General features: G+C 43.4%; 1 protein-coding gene across 1 annotated transcript in view; it reads right to left on the reverse strand.

The window, feature by feature from the left end:
• Nucleotides 1–1,003: 1,003 nt before the first annotated feature.
• Nucleotides 1,004–18,816, reverse strand: part of CMIP (c-Maf inducing protein) — a 45,311-nt gene continuing 27,498 nt past the window's right edge. Inside the window, exons 3-10 of the mRNA XM_010180900.1 lie at nt 18,547–18,708; nt 17,372–17,413; nt 14,781–14,843; nt 13,461–13,541; nt 10,498–10,601; nt 9,806–9,910; nt 8,244–8,597; nt 1,004–1,073 (exon numbers count right to left, since the gene is read on the reverse strand). Of these exons, the coding sequence (XP_010179202.1) occupies nt 1,004–1,073; nt 8,244–8,597; nt 9,806–9,910; nt 10,498–10,601; nt 13,461–13,541; nt 14,781–14,843; nt 17,372–17,413; nt 18,547–18,708 (981 nt within the window). The remainder of the gene's footprint in view (nt 1,074–8,243; nt 8,598–9,805; nt 9,911–10,497; nt 10,602–13,460; nt 13,542–14,780; nt 14,844–17,371; nt 17,414–18,546; nt 18,709–18,816) is intronic.

Below are 18,816 nucleotides of genomic sequence, written 5' to 3' on the forward strand. Positions count from 1 at the left end.
ATCCCTAACGTTCTGTGATTCTGTGTGAAGTGCAGTACACGAGACAAAACTAATAATCTTTCACAAAAAGATCAGGTAAAGCCTCCTCCATTGATCTAGTGGGAGAAAAATGAATGAGGACAAAAATATAATCAACTGGAGCCAATCTCATAGCTTTTCCTGAGCCCTGTCTTAGGCAAGGCTCTGACTAACATCAGCAGGAGCTTTGGGTCAGAAGAAAGTTAAGTAAGAGACTTCCAATACAGCTGTATAATTACAAACAGAATTTTGGCCACCTCCAAGAGCCAGGTGAATTCTTTAATTGGAGCACAATTCAGATATGGTCACAACTAATTAATATCATACGTCGGTAAAGCAATTACCAGTTATTCTGTGAAATGCCTGGCATCATGGTATGGTTTACACCTCCTCCTAGGACTCATGTTTGACTTCAGTAAATGATGTCTCTGTTGCCTATTTCCAAGCTCCTGCTGTAGCCCGGGTAACCTGGCATGGAGGATTAGACTTTTCCGATTCAAGACATCAGGTCATTAGGGGATGTGATAAGCTAGCAAATTGTACAATTATAGGTTGTAATGTTTGTCCGTGGAGGTCTGCATTTTATAAACACTACTGTTCAGTAATAGGTTTCCGAGGGAGCTTGGCTGATCCGTAGGGCAGCTTCTTCATTTAAAGCAAAATAGAAATGATACAAGTCTTTGTGATGCCAGTAAAGCATCCTCCTCCACTGAATCTCTTACTTCGCTCTCCTCCTCAACAGCTTTCCTTCCTTTCCTGTCTGCCTACCTCTAGTTAACCATTTTTCTCTTCAGGAACATCTTAGAGAAATAGGGAAGACAAAGATAGGGAAGTCTTCACATCCCTCTGCATCTGCCAAAATGAACTCTGGCTCCTGAATCAGTATTAGAGGCACAAAGTTCCTATTACCATCAGTTTTCACTTGACATTCTATTTCACCATAAAACAACAAGAATAGCCTGGTAAACACAAAGACAGTGCAAACTTACTCCTTGGGAAATGGGATAGGCTGAAGCAAGCTGGCCAGGGCTGGTCTCCAGTCATCATAGTCTGACCTGAAAAATGAACATTTTATCACCAGGTTACCAAGTATTATACATCGTTTGTCAACAGTTAGTGCAAGGAGTTAAAAGCTTTTCACTGCAGGCACCAACAACCCTTCTGTTCTACTGAAACACTCTAAAGATCTACAGTGACATTTCCCTTTCCATTTTCAGCACATTCTCCACTGAGGCACAATAAATCTGGTATTTACAACGACCTCCAGAGAGGCCTTCTTTATGTCAACTTAAAGACATTAGCTCTTTATGAAGCCTGTTGACATTTAATCACTAAGTAATACTTTCATCTAAGTTGATACAGCAATTACCAGGCCATTGCTATTTACAGCTCTGCTCTGCATTTAATTGGAATGTTTTGTGGGGGCTTTTTTTGCTATAAGATATAAGCCCCCTTGTAAAAAAGAAGACACCCCTCCAATCCATTTCTGACCTTGGCACAAAGGAATGGGTCAACTTAAACAGTACAAAGTCTTTAGCTTAAGAGGAAAGGGCCTAGAGAAGGAAGCACTGTCACAATTACTAAGAGTGCAAGAGGACAGATGAGGATAACCACAGCAGAGAGCTCAGCCCAGTGGACCCAGCGAGACGTGTCTCCTCTCTGCTGTGTTAGCACCACAGGCCCCAGCCGATGCATTTTGTTTTCATCTCTGCTGCCAACACACAGAACTGTCCTTCTAGGAGGAGCCATCCGTAAGGGGATGCTCACGTGCGCTAGGATGAAGAGAACATTTTGCTTTACAGCACGTGCTGATCGGTGCAACCAATCTGGCAGCAAAATGCCAACTGTCCGGACACACGTGGAGAAGCAGGCGCAGCTTCTCAGGTAGGAACAGCACTTTGCACGCTGCCAGCCCTCTCCTTCAAATGACCTCAAACAGTTAGTAATTAGCACTAATTAACAGCCGTAACAACAAACTGCGCACACGGCACGGTCGTTGTAAGATGCATGCAGTGGAGAACGCAGAAGATAAGGGTGTTTGGCAAAGCCAGCACCAATGCAGGGCACAGAACCCACCAGCCAAAGCCCAGCTCCTGGACTGCCCGTTAGGCCACTTGCACTCCAACTGATGCCAATGAGTACGCACAGAAGTGAACGTAGTAAACCTCACACAGGCTGAAACACCTTGGGATGTCTGTAGAAGATAGCGTACAAGAGCCTACAGTCTGCTGTTACCCTTTAGATGTCAGTTGTAAAAATCAGATTATTGGCTGCAGCTTACTGCAAACTTGGCACAAAAGCACGGTGTTTCTTTAGGAAAGAAGACAGTATCTACTGGTAGTATTAGAAACAGACAACATATGCACAGAAAGCGTTCCAGAATAATGCGTTTTTTGCAAAGAGAAGGTTCTAGCCCAGAGCAAATGAAGTTTGATGCATTTCCAAAAGTCTCATCCATTTCTGAGCCACATGAAACAGAGATTTCCATAAAATAGTAAGACAAATGACAGTCCACAAAGACATGTTCATAGACACGAAGAAAACTTACATGCATGAGCAGAGTGTTCTTAAGAAGCAACATGCCAAGAAATTTTAATTGAGGGGATAATCATGATGTAAAAATCAACGAGGGAGGCAGTTATCACTTGCCCAAGAGTAGCATGAGTTCAGGTTACAAACATATTTATCATCTCATGCAAGTAACCAATCCATAAGAACAACCCACCTCCTCCCCTACCTGCAGGTGTTAAACAACCATAAACACACTGACCTGGCAAAAATCTCAGTGCTGGTTCTCTTCAAAACACCAAACAAACAACATTTGAGAGTCTTGGCTATGTTCTCTAATAAATACAACTTGTTTATTTGCCTCTTGTTATCACTAGCATTGGAGGGATGAAACATAGCGCATGTGAAGCTACAGCAATCCAAAACACAAACTTCATGCCCTTGTCAGTTGCACTGGGAGCCACTGAGCCTGATTTTCTCCTCCTTCCAGAATTCTGTTCTCTGGTCTAAACTGGGAGCAGCTCTGCGATGAGGGGTGTTACACTGACCTAAACTGGACCTGAGTCTGCCACAGATGGAGCACTTTGTGATCACCCATTCACAAGGCTCTTTCCAGAGACAAAAGCCCTTATCTGCTTAGGCACCAAACAAACAAGGACGTGGATCAACTTTGCAGCCTCAGAACAGCAAGACAAGAAGCAGGACTTCGTTATAAGGGGTTGTTTTTCCACTTTGTAAAGTGAATATCCTGAAACACCTAAGGATGGGGCTTCTCATATAAACTGCAATAAGTCAAGGAAACCTCTGACGCAGCACCTCTAAGATGACCTCTCTGTGTTCTTTTAACGAGCTTTGATTAATGAAGGCTCTCCACAAGACTATTTGTTATTTCTGACCCACAGACAAACTGAACGGATCAGCGACACAGAACTCCGATCTGTGTTCAGACTCATCTGAAAGCCTGTTCTTACCTCCCAGGTCTCTGTAGGAGACAGAGGATGCAATGTATCTAGACCCTCAGCCATGCGAAGTGCCAGAGGTCTCTGATCCACACTGCCTGGGTTTCAGTACGTTTGTTAGGTGTGAGAACATAGGCCAGACCACAAGAAGTTGTCTGACTTTGAGCTGGCACCACATTTCCACTCAAACATCTATCTCTGTACTCAAGATGTTATGTGTCCCTCCTGTTGCCATTTACATCTCCAGAAGCAAGCAGTCCTGCAGCGCGCTTTCCTCTTGGGGCCACTGCTTTGCCCAAGTCTCAGCTCATCCTCCACATCACAGCCCTGCTTCCTGCCAGCCACTTCTGGGTGCAGCCCAAACACTGGGTCCTGGAGAGCTCATGCACGGACCTCAGTGCCAGCGCTTGGGTCCTCCAAGATCTGACAAGTCTAATGAGCAGTTGTCTTTTGTTTGGTTGGGTTTTTTTAATATACATACCCTTTGGAAGTTCCTACTAAACCAATGGCTGATTTACTCCAAGAACAACACATCTTTAATGATAGCTGCTAACAACTTTAAGAGCAGATTTTTTAGCACAAGAGACCTGAAAGTCAAAAGGGTGAATTAGGAAATCCAAAGATCTTAAAGGCGTTTCACATCAGATGAGATAAAGCACCTACAAATCTTCCCTAACGGCAGCTTAAAAGCTGAGACCCACACATGGGTGCCTGTGACATCTCAGGTAAAGTGTTACATCACTAAAATTCCTCCTTGAGCAATCTGGGGAGTTGTGATTGGTAATAATGTGAACCAATCATTTTTTTATGGCTGATCTTCAAAGGAAATTGCAAGAGAGAGAAAAAACCTGCTGTGTAATAGACTAAGACCAAGTGAAACACTGCAGACAGAATTGGACAGTACTGCTCTCTGACTTTTCTTGACGCTGGGAATTACACCTGGCATCCCTTTGCAGAGCAGGTATGTCAGAGGGCAAGGAAAATAAACCGCAGGCTGTTTTCCTAGGAGGAGAAGAAAGAAAGAAAACCATCTCCTCTTAAATACACAGAGTTTGGTCCATGAGTGGGACCTGAGCATAAAATCTACACAACATGTAATCCCTTCAATCTGAGCTAGGAAACATGAAACATAGCACAAGAATAAAACTAAACTACTTATTAAAAGCCTACGGCGTTTCTCCTCCTCCCACCTATTCCCTTTTCAAAAACATTTTCCTTCTGTCTGTGCTCATCTCATCTGCACGCTTCTTTCATGTCAGACAGTTGCTTTTTTTTTTTTGTCCATTCAAAGCTCTGCACAAGACAGAAGTGTTTGAAGCAGGGAAAGAAAGGGAGAGAGATGAGCTCTGGCTTCAGTTAACACCACCGCGATGAGCCAAAGAGGCCATGGTAGGAGGAAGTGGGAGCATGGAGCTCCAGGGAGATCTCGGGGAGTGCCTGGGACAAACTCCCCAAGGAGCTCTTCAAAGGGCGCTGGGCTGAACACGCTCACGCTCATCACACAGCCTAAATTCCAGGACTGACCTTATAAAAGAGAGAGGGAGAACGACTCCCCAGTGTACTCATGGGCTCTGATTTTGCAGGATTTGCAATTCTAGGCAAGCAGCACAGCAGCCAACCTGCAGCCTGATCTCTGGGTTCCTGGGAAACGTGTGCTAGGCCGGGGCTTGGGGTGCCGAGCAAGTGAGGGCTGCCAGAGCAGGCACCTGCTACCACACACAGCTTCACTTGCCCAGAAACCTTTTTTAGGTGATTGGCCTGAACATTGGCCAACCATAATAATTAAATAATCCCCAACTGCAGCGCCTTTGCCTTTGGGCCACTGTCGCTATTGGTCTGCCAACATAATACATTTTCCTTCCCCGGGATCACCTTTCACCAAATGAAAACCTGCCCACATGTCATGTGCGGCACAAACAATCCAAAACATATTAGCAGCCCAGGGCAACCCTGATAAACATGACATAAGAGAATCCACTTGGGATATTCAGAGCATGCCACTGACCTATTGGGGCATGCAGGGAAGGCAAGGGAAGCTGCAGTGGGTGCTTGCGTTGGAAAGTTGTCAGTCTTATCACCAAGAGACTGCGAGCCCTGAGTCCTCTGTTTTTAGAGGATAATAAAGAGACAAGGAGCAACTACTTGGAAGCAGCTTGTTTCTACAGACTGAGCAGCTTGACAAGATCAAAAACCAGATAATAATAAGATGACTGAGCCCCCCAGACATGTACCTTATCTCCTCTTTACCTGGCTCTAGCTCCTACTCCTCTGAACTGTTTGACACAAAGGGTTTAGCTCAGCGCTCCAGGGAAGGCTGAGAGGAAGCCCCATCAGACCCCTGTCATATAAGGCACAAACCTGCTATCTGCAAAACAGTGAGGTGTCTTTTCATGTTCAGCCTTCTCTTGAGCTGGGCTTGTTTGTTTTTCCAAAAGACGACAAATTAGCACCACTGAAAGGTCCTAGAAAAGCCCTGCCCTGGCTGCTGAGAACAGAGAAGGCCTCCACAGCTCCCAGCTGGCATGGGAGCACCAGGACACAGCAGTGCGAGTTTGCCCAAAGGGGCCGACTCTACCCTGGTCACACAGCCCCAGAGAGAGGTACGAGTGTCTGGGCATGTGGAAGGACCCTTGCCACTACAGGCAGCCATGGAAACAAAAAATAACACAAAGGGCAGCAGCTTATGATACAACATTGTCACAGCTGCAGCCTCCCTGCAAGGTGTCTGTTCTTGCAGTCAGTTTAGTTTAGTGTTGATCTGGATTTCACTACAGGCACAGTTTAAGCGTCCTCCCCATACGCTGGGTGTTGCCAGGGGAATTGGTGGGGTCCTTCAAGTGACACACAGACTGTGAAGTTATCTGGTCCAAGGAAGAGGACACACAACCCTTTTTACTGCAAAGTTCTCTAACCACTGATGTGCTGTTCAAGCACAAGTTTGGCTGTACAAGAAATTCTCTACTGAATGCAAGTAAGACCTGGGCAACGTTAAGGAGCTCTCAGAGACTCTAATTTAACACGATGAACAGAAAGATTTTGGTTATTTTAGTGCATTTTTTTACGCACCAGTTTGACACCTGTAGCATTCAGGAGGCACTGACTGGCATCATAACACTATCAGGGTCCAGAATGCATTAGAAAATACTGACCCAGGAGCTTGATCCACTTCTGAATGCAGGACAAAAACACCACGCTCCACTAGACACCATCTCTCCTTTAAAGTCTGCCCAGACTTTGGGTCATCTGCCAGCATCCTTAAAACCATGATTTTCTGTTTTCCTTTAGTATGTAATAGTTGTGTTTTGTTACTCAAACACGTTAGAAAAGGGGTTAAAGACGTTCTCAGTGCAATGGTAACAGCCACGCAGACGAACTTTCTAATCTGCACATTTAGCTTTCTGTGTAAAAAGCGAGGTATTACAGTGATTTTTAAATAACTGCTGTTACAGTTTTAACAATATTAGCAGTGCTTTTTTTCCAAAAAAAGTAAGTATCGTGTAGGAGTGAGGTGAACAATACAACGTCCTCTGCTGAAGATACTGTTAAGAATTGTTATTTGCTAGACTTTCAATAATTAAAATCTGCCTGAATAAATTACTCCCTGCTGCCCTAAGTTAATTATACAAAAGAGATATCCTTGTTGGTGACTCTATTGTTTTGATGATGATACTGAGTCACCTAAAAGAACGATTAAATTCAATGCTAAGCAACTCATTTATGTTTGGCTTACCACTGTTATTAATAAGCACATTATTTTAGTGACTATCCACCAAGAGGTCAGCTCCTGGATAGCTGGTTGGTCATGCTCATGGTTTACAGCAGAGTCCAAATTTCACCAACCATGTCTTGTATTCTAAAAAACTGAACTATTACTCCATTAAGCCTGACACAGTTTCAAAGTAATTAATGCAGAGACGTAGCATTTTGCCCAGACATACCACAACTCAGCAGCAGAACTGGCTGTCAAAGTCAAAGTTGTTTTGAGGTGTTTTACTGCACTTGTATTATAAGCTTCTGTTCTGCAGTCCACCTTACGTGTTGCTCCTTTTCATTTATTTATCCAGAAGAAAAAACAAGCTTTTCCCAAATAACTCTTTATTTCACATTACTCCTGAAGGTATTCAGAGGATTTGCCTCACAGAAAACCATGAAGCCCTCATTTTGTAAAGGCTATTTGAGCATTCATTCATTAATACAGGCCCGCTGCACCAAAGCAACTGGTCAACAAATAAAGGCTTCTCTCTATAACAAGTCAACCCGAACAAGTCGTAAAACCTCTACAAACAGGTGAAGGGAGAACACCTAAATGAAAGACACAGACCTCACCCAACTTCTCCTGAAGCCAGGGGAGCCACGCTGCCCATCGCTGCAGCGGCACTGAGCCTAGCACAGACCTGTCTTTTCTAGCTCTGTCCCGGGCAATCCCCAGAGCCCTGGGGGAGACAAATGGATTTGCTGGGGTTTTTTTTAATGGCGGTCAAGAACAAAACAGAAACCACTGGCAACAACATCCTGTCTTCTGTAATATGCCTGAGGCTCACTGTACAAATAAGCTTTCAGTTTTCATCTTCCCAATGCTATTTTTAGAGCACACTGGCAGTGCCAGATGTCTCTCTCAGAGGCTGGACTCCAGCACTGGGGTCAGATTTATAACCATGTGCTTGCTGGCCACAGATGTTGAAGATGACAGGCCTGTGGGAAAAGCCCCTCATTGTTAAGATGACATTGTTCAAAAAGCCAGTTAAAACAGTTACTCACAGCATCTTGAGTATTTCAACATAACAGCCAAGGATTCTGTCTGCCTGGGCACTCAGCTCGATGCTCATGGTGCTGCAGGTAGGACTGACCATCAAGCAGTCAATCAGGTTGGGCTCGCTGTCACTGCCAACATTGGCTGTCATCTTCTGATTAGCTGTGTTGTTGTGCTCCACTTCCACGTGGATCTCATTCGAAGTGACAATAACTGGTTTGAGACGCGACTCAGTCAAGGTGGCCTCTTGAGAGACCAGGTCAGGACTCGTGTGAAGAAGGCGGAGGGGGAGATTCGGCTTTCGGTCACACTGCTGCTGGCAGCCATTCCGAATTTCCTTCAGGCTCGGCGAATTGTCTCGACTGAATTTAAAAAAAAAAAAAACAATTTCAAGAGACAGACGTAACAGCAGAGAGCGAGTGCAACACTGAGAAGCCAAGATCTTTTGCAATTTCCCACTGCGTTTCACCCCAGCCTCCCAGATTGCTTTCTCCTGTGTAATCACATTACTGAAATCAATTAAAATCAATAAAATACTCCAACAGGACTATTCTGCAGCCCCTGTTCTACAAAGTTTGACCCTTCCGTTACTCTAATTGACATGCTAGTTTATAGTATAAAGGTGAACCTTCCCATTCAAGTTGTGCAAAGCTGTAACAGAATCCATGCCCAAGTACGTATCTGGCTACAGTACATGCCCAGACATTTGTCTGCAGCCCTCGCGCCTGGAATTTTTGTTGGACACTAAGCAGCCCCTGTCCGTGCTCCACCATCAGGAAAGTCTGACGGTCATAAATAAACCGGAAACATAGCAGAGGGGAACCCTCAGTGCCCACTGGAAACTGGAGCTTGGGGTAAGTCAGGAATCGAATTTTCCACAATAATAGAGACAGCATTGTGAAAACAGCTCAGGTTCAAAGCTGTAGATACATGGGGATTTACAAACAACCCCTTCTTCAACATCTCACCCTTCTCTTTGCTTTAGGTGTAACCCACACTTTATGTGCCAGAAAGGGAGCAAAATGGACACTGCTCTGGGTAGTGCTTAACTCCCAGAGGCTCGTGGAGCACTCTCATGTAGCTGGCCTAAAAAGGCTGGTTACAACTGCAGCCTGCCTCAGAGGAGCATCTCAACAGTGGCCACGATCAGCATGCAGCTGGCTGATGAGCTTCATCCCGGGAGTCACTGCAGCTTGCAGCACTGCTGTCCTGGGAACTGCCGAGCCTCCTTGCATCACCAGCACTGCCCCCATTTGCAAGCATGGGAGTCAAAGAGGTGCAGTCACAGACTGCCATGCTCACTGCCTGAAAATATGCCACAGTGAGTACAAGTAAATGAAGGTTCAGCATCTTTCAGGTTTTCAAGCACACCAAGTGTAACGAATACAGTCACATATCTACAAAAACATGCATGTGACTGACCAGCACTCCCACATGTAACACTAGCCATGGGCAGAGTGAGAACGAAGACGTGCTCACATACCCACACCCATGCTCACACCTATCTTGTTTACAGATGCTACGGGTTTGGTAGTGAGTTACGTGCGATCAGCTGGGAATTCATACTGACCTGTTGATAAATTCCTCATAACACGAATAAATGGCTGCTAAGCAGACAGCTACAAGATTTGGCAGGACCCTGGGATGTGGGCACTGTCCAGTTGGACCATGCATGCTGAAAAACAAAAACCAAGACGACTGTGAGGAAGATTTCTGGGGGCAAAAACAGTGAGACACAATGAGGTGCCAGAACTGGATAGACAGCCTTGGGGAACCTTCAGAAGAGCCATAAGAGAGAGTTATTTTAATCCTGTAAATCCCTACCCAATGGTCCTGTTTATGAATAAGGTTAAGCTGCATCCTTGGCTTATTTGATGTGGTATCTCTACAGTTCCCCCAAAATTTCACACATGACTGAGCATTATGTGGTCTAAAGTTAATGGGAATCTCTCTGTAGAGGCTCCGAGTCTAAATGTATAAAAAGAATGTACACACAGCAAAGTCCATCTGCTTCTAGTGTGAAACTAGGCAGAAAAACCCAGCCAGATTTGCAAATCAGAGTTGGGTTGGCTTGGTTTTTTTAAAAAAGATACTTCAACAACATTGCCTCATGGACTCTTCTAATTTACCTGCAGTTTGCCAGTACCAAAAAGCACCAGCTATTCTTAACAGCCAGCAAAGAGATGAGCAGGGCTGGGAGAAGTAACACAGCAAAGTATGTACACAGGACTGGAAATACGCCATAAATTAAACGTAACTAACCTATGAATAAACTTCTTCACCACCTCCATTCCAGCATTCAGCTCATTCAAAGCCAGAATATACTCCTGAGTAAACAGCCGCAACCGAGGGCATTTCCCAAAATCCTGTCCAAAAAGGAGAGACTCAGTGAAGACAGTGAAGCATGCCTGCAACGTACATCAAAACTGGGGGTTTTCAAAAGAAATCAACTCAAACACAACTGAGTTCCCTTTGCTATTTTGCTGACAGCTTCAAGAGCACAGTATCACTGGATGCCGAAGTAACATTCTTCCCACTGTCAAGGGCAGGCTCTCCGATTCTTCTTTCTCCCATACCCACCTTGAAACAAAAGACATTTAATGAAAAAGAACCTACCTGCACGTACATTTCTTTTGTACACTCCAGTTTATACCCTTATTTTGAAACGTGTTGTCTGTTGTTTTTCTGTAACTGTAGTTTTTCAGAAATGCAACTCAAAAATGATTTTTTACTTCCACGTTTGACATTGTTATCTATTCCATTTCTAGAAAAAATCCTTCTGACGTGTGATCAATAAGTGATAAAGTATAAAACTAGAGACCAGCTCTTTCTCCAGGGATTTTATTCCAGCCTCAATGTGAATCTGACAGGTGAGCTCAACAGTCACATTCTTTAAATCCTGCAGTCAGAAAAGCACCTGCTAAGTGAAATCCTGCATCTCCTCACACCTCCTGCTATTTTTAGTGCGCAAGGAGTAAGATCTGCTGCCTGGTGTTAGTCCACAGCACGTTTCTTCACATTTACACAGGTGTAACCTTTCCACACAGGTGGTAGAGAGCCACAAAGCTAAATTTGCAAGCGGTGAACAAGGCCCACTGAGGACAATCAGCCCCCCCAGACATCCCTCAAGCAGCCGGCTGTGGAAGAAGAGTAATTCTGAAAATACAAACGGCAACGGAAACGTTACAGAAATGCCTCCAGTGGCAGCAAAGCGGTGGCCTGTCAAAGGGAAGACACACTCCCAGAGCACTGCAACCTTCTGTTACTTGTTTTGGTTTCAAGGCACTTCTGCAGCACAAGCTGTATTGACGTCTTGCAGTCCAAGAGACCATAAAGAGGATGTCATTGCTGACCACTCTAAAATAAAATACCTTTCTAAATAGAATACGATGCCCTGTCACCATGCCAGGTACCGAATGATACACATTATCAATATTGTTTGCTCAAAAAAGCCCCACCTAAATAACAGTGCTTATATTCAAACATTTGGGCTGAGGCTACAAACAGCTCCAATCCAAAGATACTGAGAGGTCGTGAGTCTCCAGCCCAGTAACCGGTTTTATCAGCAAGAAAAATAGCTATTCTCCTTCCTTGGAGATTTCAGAATTACAGATAAATGAAGCTTTTATAGGTGGGATACAAAACTTGTTGTGAACTTAACAAAGACCACAGAGCAAATTAGCAGCAGAAGTGGGAACAGCCAGCCAGGTCTCCTGCTCGAAGCACACTGAATTGCATGGGGTTATGAAGTTCACTGCCAACACCACCGTCCCTCTAAAGGATAACTCTATTTACATGCACGTGCACACACCTTCCCTGGAGAGCATTAAAGTGCCCAAATCCACTCCAATTAATATATGATACCATAAATTCTCTGACTACACACTGCGGTACAGACATGTTGATTTTCAATCTGCAAATGTTAAGTATGGTAAATACACCCAATTCTCTGAAGCTAACCAAAGACAAGTGTTACACTATGCATTTAGAGTTTATTTGAGATCCCTCAAGAGCTCTGGATGGTTAAAAAACTTCAGCCCAGAATCCAAGAATAACATTTAGAGAGTATTTCACTGAACACTACAGAATATTCAAAAATGTTTACATGTCTGCAGAGTGCAGGCACAGAGCCAGCAATACGACCTTTTTCCCATCTCAGGCTTTCTACCTAGTTCTGCAAACTCAAGGAGTTTAATAATAATACTGTCATAAAAAGTAAGAAATATGAACTGTTTCTACTGGGTCCATGCTGTACACCAGCAGGACAGTGGATGGTCTCCAAAATTCCATCAGTTAGTGGGAAGTTGGTTATGTAGTTACAGAGGTACGAGACCCATCCTTGAGATCAGAGCCAAGTCAACTGTTCTCTACTTTATCTTTTTATTTTTATCAATAATATTTTATTTATTTGTTACTCTACCACAGCATTGTGAAGTAAAATTTCTTTATGTAACTTAAAAACCACGGCAGGAAACTTAATATGCCAGAAAGGATGGAGGGCTGGTAAACACCCAGACCTCTCTAAGGAAAGGAATATGGATCATGTAGTAACATCTTCTGAGTCAGGGTGGGGTTAATCTGGAATAAGGGCTGGAGAGAACAAAGCTAGCAGGGCAGTTTCCTAGCACTTATTTCAATTATTAGCAAGGAATTGATCAGCAATGAGAAGAGAGAAAGCAGCCTGGAGAGAGAGTATACAATTCCTGGAATGAGAAGGAAGAAGAATAGCAGAGAAGCATAAGGAAATTCAGGAAACCTAGGTAAAAAATCATTGGACGTAAGTCTAAAGAAAATCAGAAATCCAGAGAGCTGGGGGTGTCTTAGAGAAAAAAATGTTGACAGCATCAGCTCAAAATCAACAAAGTCTCTATTCTGATTTTGTTATTTAATGGATTTGAAGCCATTCTAACTACACGGATGGCGTGCAAGGAGTAAAGAAGCAGCCAAGAAGCAGGTGGGAGAAAGCTGAAGCTGCATATGCTGGCACTGCTGCCAAAAGAAACGTTCCTCAAATAACGGCTCTGCTTAGAAAGTCCACTGAATGATTATTAGGTCTGCATCTATAAAGCAAGACACGATTACATGCAGCATTCACAGTTTGGGGAGTTAGATTTAGGTGTCACAGTGCTTTGTTCATTACAGGGAGTAGCACAGCTACTAATTATGAAAGGCATCACAGTACAACTTCTCCAAACCGACCAAGTTCTCGAAACAGGAGCACTCACCATGTTGTGTTTGAGGATCCTCTGCACCACCGGTGTGAACACTTCTATCACAACCATGGACCGTGGGCGCTCTCGGCAGTGCTGCAATCAGCAACAAGTCATTTTGTAAGCTGCAGAAATTACGAAGATGGGTCTCCTCTGGCTTCACACTCCATGCATGGATCACCCCAAAACTGACAGGGTTAAGATGAGGGTACACATAACACTGCAGTCTCCTGGGGATTTGCTGACATCTATTAGAAGATTTACCATGGGAGCTGATGAACTACACAAGTTCCTTTCTCTACTGCTTATTCTTCACAAAACTTACAGGAATGCAGGATTTTTGGGAATTCTACCCCTTCTGTCAAGTTTGACAGAAACTTGCCAGCAGTTCTAGAAGTAGAGGGGCTGGGGACAAAAAGATCTGTAGACACAGGCAGTGTAATAGCACAGACCTCCTTTCCCTGGGATCCAGGCTAATAACCTGTGCCTGTCCTTTTCAGTTCCGAGTATCTCTGAGAAGGAAAAATCCATAACCTGTCTCCCTTCCTGCAACTGTACAGGGCCCATCCCACACATTTAGAGATCATCAGGTGCCCACCTCTGAGGAAGACCAAAGGCAAAAAGTGCCTTGAGTGCGGGGCTAGATATGACCCTAAGTCTGGCTTATAAAAATGCAACAGTCAGAGATGTTTCTGAAACTTGACTGAATCTCTGTAGGAAGAAGCTGCTGATCAATAAAGCTGGATGGAAATGATAAGCAGCATCCAGAACGTTAGACAAATGTATCAGTAAAGTCATCAGTAAGCAAATTCAAGCAGAATTAAAACTAAAACACAAACAGGCCCAGAGGAAAAGTAGTATTTTCAAATCTAGCAGCTCTGCAGTACTCAGAAGTTTATGCAAAAGATGCAAAACGCAGCACAAGCATGGATTTACCAGGGAAGAGGATGGGTCCTTATGATCTTCCCACTGCCATTACCTAACTACGTAATTCCATCAGGGCCAAGTTGTGCATCACAGTACCAACTCACCTGAACACACTGACTCTGATGATTTCTGCATTACCTAAACAGAACACGCGGCAGGACACCTCTGGTACCCAGGCTGGGGTGTGGGAGTCTGAAGATTTTAACTTTCACAGAGTATCAGGACTGGGCTCTCTGATGAACTAAAGATATGGATCTATCATAATGGTGCTGTTAACCATTCCAGCATCACTGGTTATCGACTAAAAACTGAAATAAATTTGGGCATGAGGTAAGGAGTTAAAGAAAAAGAAAATAACTACATTTCTATACAACTATGAGATTTCAGAAAGCAAAGCTGTTCTAGTACCTTGCAGAAGAATTCACAGAGGTCAGGAGGAGGATGGTTGTTTTCCAGCAAAGGTGCAATTGCCTTTAAAAATAAAGAGAGTGAAAAATTTAATTGGAGGACTGCAACTGGAGTAAGCATTTTGCAAGGAAATACTTTTCTTGAAAAAGAAAAAAACCTCACTTTTAAAAAAGGAGGACAAAAGCATCAATAGAGAAATTAGAGGTGGGCCATGTGCTCACTTAACGCATAAGCTCAAGCACACCTCTGCTATGAATCCTCTGGCATATTTTGCTTTGAACTACATGAGTGTAAATAAATAAAACACAGCAAAGGAGTACATTTTTTATAACTATTGAAATGAAAACAGAAGCAGACCAATTGTTTCCAGATGTAATACAGCAAAGATGAATCTGGTTCACTCTTTCAGTTAAAACATCTCCCTAAAGGAAAAAGAATGAAAACCACCACACCACACACACACCCTTTATAAAACAGTTCGAGCTCTTTTTGTAATAAATAGCTCACTAAAAGCAACATAGCACTGTTCTTACCTTGGAGGGCTCTATTCATCAGAATCAAGCTTATAACTTTGTGGAAGTTGAGATCAACCATTTCTTCTTTGTTGCTAAGCAAACCAATGTGCTGGGTAAATACATTAGAGGTCATACCTGCCACTGAGGGTGTAATGAACTTATGTTGTTGTTACTTCCTTTGTAAATTAGCAAATGGCACTGGAACAACGTATTCTCTCTCTGTGATGGTGCCTTCAGGCTTTTCCAGTCTTGAGCTAAAGGGATTCCCAGTACCCATTTAAAAGTAAGACTCTAAAGACAGCAGCTAGGACATTTTGTATTAAGCAACCGAACACCAGATATTTTATCTGGATGGCATCTGGAGTTTTACTAAGGCAGCCTGCTTTGTTTTTAGCTCTCCCTCTCATCTTAAGGATTTCAGCCCTGGCAAGTCTGTTTGCAGCGACTGTGTTTCACAACAGCCACTTTTGCGTACAAACAGGTCAAGATTAATGTGAATTTTAACAATGAAACCCAAGCACATCTGCAGAGATGTTTTGGTTACACCTATGATTTGTGAAGTTTCTGTTTGTGATCATTTGCCATCCTGCAACCGCTCACTCTTCCACGGGCGGTGCTCCAGCAGCAGTGGACTGATGGAGAACGCAACACTGTTCAGCGAGACCAGAACATCCCTCAGTGTGGAAGAGGGACAGTGTGAAAGCACCCTGTATTTTCCTCACGTGTGCTGTGGTTCAAAGCAGAAGCTTGCTGTCTTGTGTTGCCCAGTTACAGCAACATGTGCTTCCCCCTCTTTACTGGGAAGGGATCAGTTGTAATACTGATCTGTTCCAGCACCACCTATAGAAGGAAAGCTGGTTCCACCTGCACAGCAAATCACTGTGTACTTTTAGGATACTACACAAATACACAGTATTAGCAATACTTCCTAAGAACAGCACAGGTCAGCTCTGTAACGGCAGTGAGCCCTGAAACTGCCATCTCCTTAACGGTTTGGGCACAACCTACAGAAAGGCTGGGCCTGAATGAAGAAGCCATCATCCAGAATTGATTAACGTACACTGGAAGGACCTTTGGAGGCCACCAGGTCCCTGCTCACAGCAGGGCCACCTTACATCTTTTATTAAAAATCCTTCCCCCAAAAACAGCCAGTTGTAACTGAAGACCTGAATTACCCTTGGCACTGGAATAAAATGGAAGCTTTAACAGATCTCAAAGAAAAGTAAATGCCAATTCAGAAGTTGATCTCGGTGACTGATTCCAGCTAAAATGGCATCTTAAGCAGTAGTTATACACAATTCACACCTACTGGCAGCTACACGCCACCTTGTCACTTTGTAGACAACGTCACAGAGACGTGATATGATCAGAATGTGGTGAGGTTCTAGATTAGATTACCGGGAAAATCTCCTGAGGAGCACCAGTGACTGAAATTAAATCACAGTGATAGAGAGCCAAGTTCCACCTCTCTGATAAATAGTTGAGATTTTACATTTTGTTGCACAAGGAAGAGAGCTGCCATTTGATTCACTTATTTCTATGTCTAAATAAATGGAACCTACAGAAAAGAAAAAAGTTGAAGAGGATATTTTTATAAAACAAGTAAGCAGTGACACATACACAAATCCACACTTACACAAACTATCACTTGCTCACATACCCTCAGCAATGAAGACATTCTGTATATGGTAGCAGTTTTCCTGAGAGGCTAATGCTAAGACTAAAGGTTTTATAGGGCACATCTGGAAGTGATGTTTTTGACTGAAGTACATTTATAGATACGAACGTTGCACTGTGGAACCTAGTAAGGCGGCCATTTTGGGAGATGTTTAACTCTCAGCATGTTGTGCTGTTGATGAGGAAACTATTTTTACTCATCCATGAAACGAGAAAAGAGGAATCACTAAACCACATTAAAAACAGTAGAACAAATGGGTTTGATCCTGCTTAAGTTCACCACCGTTCGTGGAAATGCTTCCATACGTGCCGTACTTCACTGGGGCAGAGGCAAGCATTAAAAGAAGTGTTATCAAACAATACAGATTTGTCCTCAGATTCTGTTAGAAAGATACTCACCACAATAATGCTCTCGTGGTCTTGAGTGGTTAAGTTGTTGTTCTGAAAGAGTTGAACAGAAGAAACGAATGAGCAAAGAGTACTCTGTGTTGGCCCAGCAGCACACCCAGTCCTCTCATCTACCACTAGGCTCAAGCAGAAAGGCTCCAGACTGCAATTGCTTATTTTCAGAACAAAATCAATCAAATTGAAGTAATTCTTTTAGACTTAGAGAGACTTTTATACTCTTAGTGGTGTACTATCCGGCATGAGGGGCTGTGCAGGCTTCCGTTTCTCCCCCAGCACCTTCAGATTCAAGCCACTCCAGCCACGAAAACTGCGCACACAAACACCAGGACGCCAGAGGAGCTCTCAGTCAGTTGAAAAACTAAAGCCAGAGATACATTCCTTTAAAATGTTTTCTTAAGACAGGCTGTATGTTTCTAAGAAAATTAATAAAAGGATTGGTGTGGCGTTGCACACCATTTGTTGGTAGTAAACTAACTGCTGCAGTTTTCATTGAATTCCTTCCTCACACATAGAACCAGTATAGGCCACTAAATTTACTGGAAGTCACCTGTGCTACCACCTACGCAAGAGAGCTTGCTTTTGGCTTTCTCAGCAGTGTGATCCATCCAGAGATTACAAAGTTGTGAGTTACTAAGATCTTTGCCCACCACAAGACAAAAAGCCAGCAATTTTTTTGCTTATCGCAAATCTTTGTACATCAGAAATAAGACATAAATAACCTGCTTGGCATTACATTTCCTGTCCACGAAAAGTTAACTATTTGAAATGGCTGCTATAAATGGAGGACAGATACCTCTGAAGAAGGAAAATATTTTTCTGTGGCAGAACTGGTAATAACAAAATAGCTGCACAATTAATTCATTGGTGTGTATCTATATTGCTACAAGAATTATCAGTCATGGAAACAAAGCCAATGGAATAGAAGTCAAGGGGAGTTTTACCACTGACTTAAAATAAGACATGAATCAGACCCATAGTAAATTTGCCATAAATAATCAATGACAAAAAAGCCTCAAGAGAAACGTGTCTTGTTTTGATTCTAGGAACCTACCTAAGATGGGTCAAATTCTTCTCCTCAGCAAGTACAAATTCCACTCAAGTGAGCAGAAGCCACGAGCAGACTCAAAGGCAGAACTTCGACAGCTCAAGTTAAAATAAGGTCATACCTCCGAGAGCAGTTTTGAGACAATCTCCAGTGGTGCTTGGTGAATAGAGTCATCCTGAAGTGGAGATGTCAGTGCCATGTCCACCAGCGTCCTGATCTCCTTCAACACCACCTCCCAGCGGCTGGGGTTACTGAGCACCTTCTTGTACTTGTAAATCTTTTTCTGCGAGAAGAACGAAAGGGTCATACTGACATCACCATTAACCACTCGAAAAAACTGATTGGGTATGTGCTTCCCACATGCAGCTGTCAAGTGGGCTGCTTTGTATTT

The sequence above is a fragment of the Mesitornis unicolor genome, unplaced genomic scaffold, assembly GCF_000695765.1.
Source record: "Mesitornis unicolor isolate BGI_N332 unplaced genomic scaffold, ASM69576v1 scaffold9743, whole genome shotgun sequence".
NCBI classification, from domain to species: domain Eukaryota; kingdom Metazoa; phylum Chordata; class Aves; order Mesitornithiformes; family Mesitornithidae; genus Mesitornis; species Mesitornis unicolor.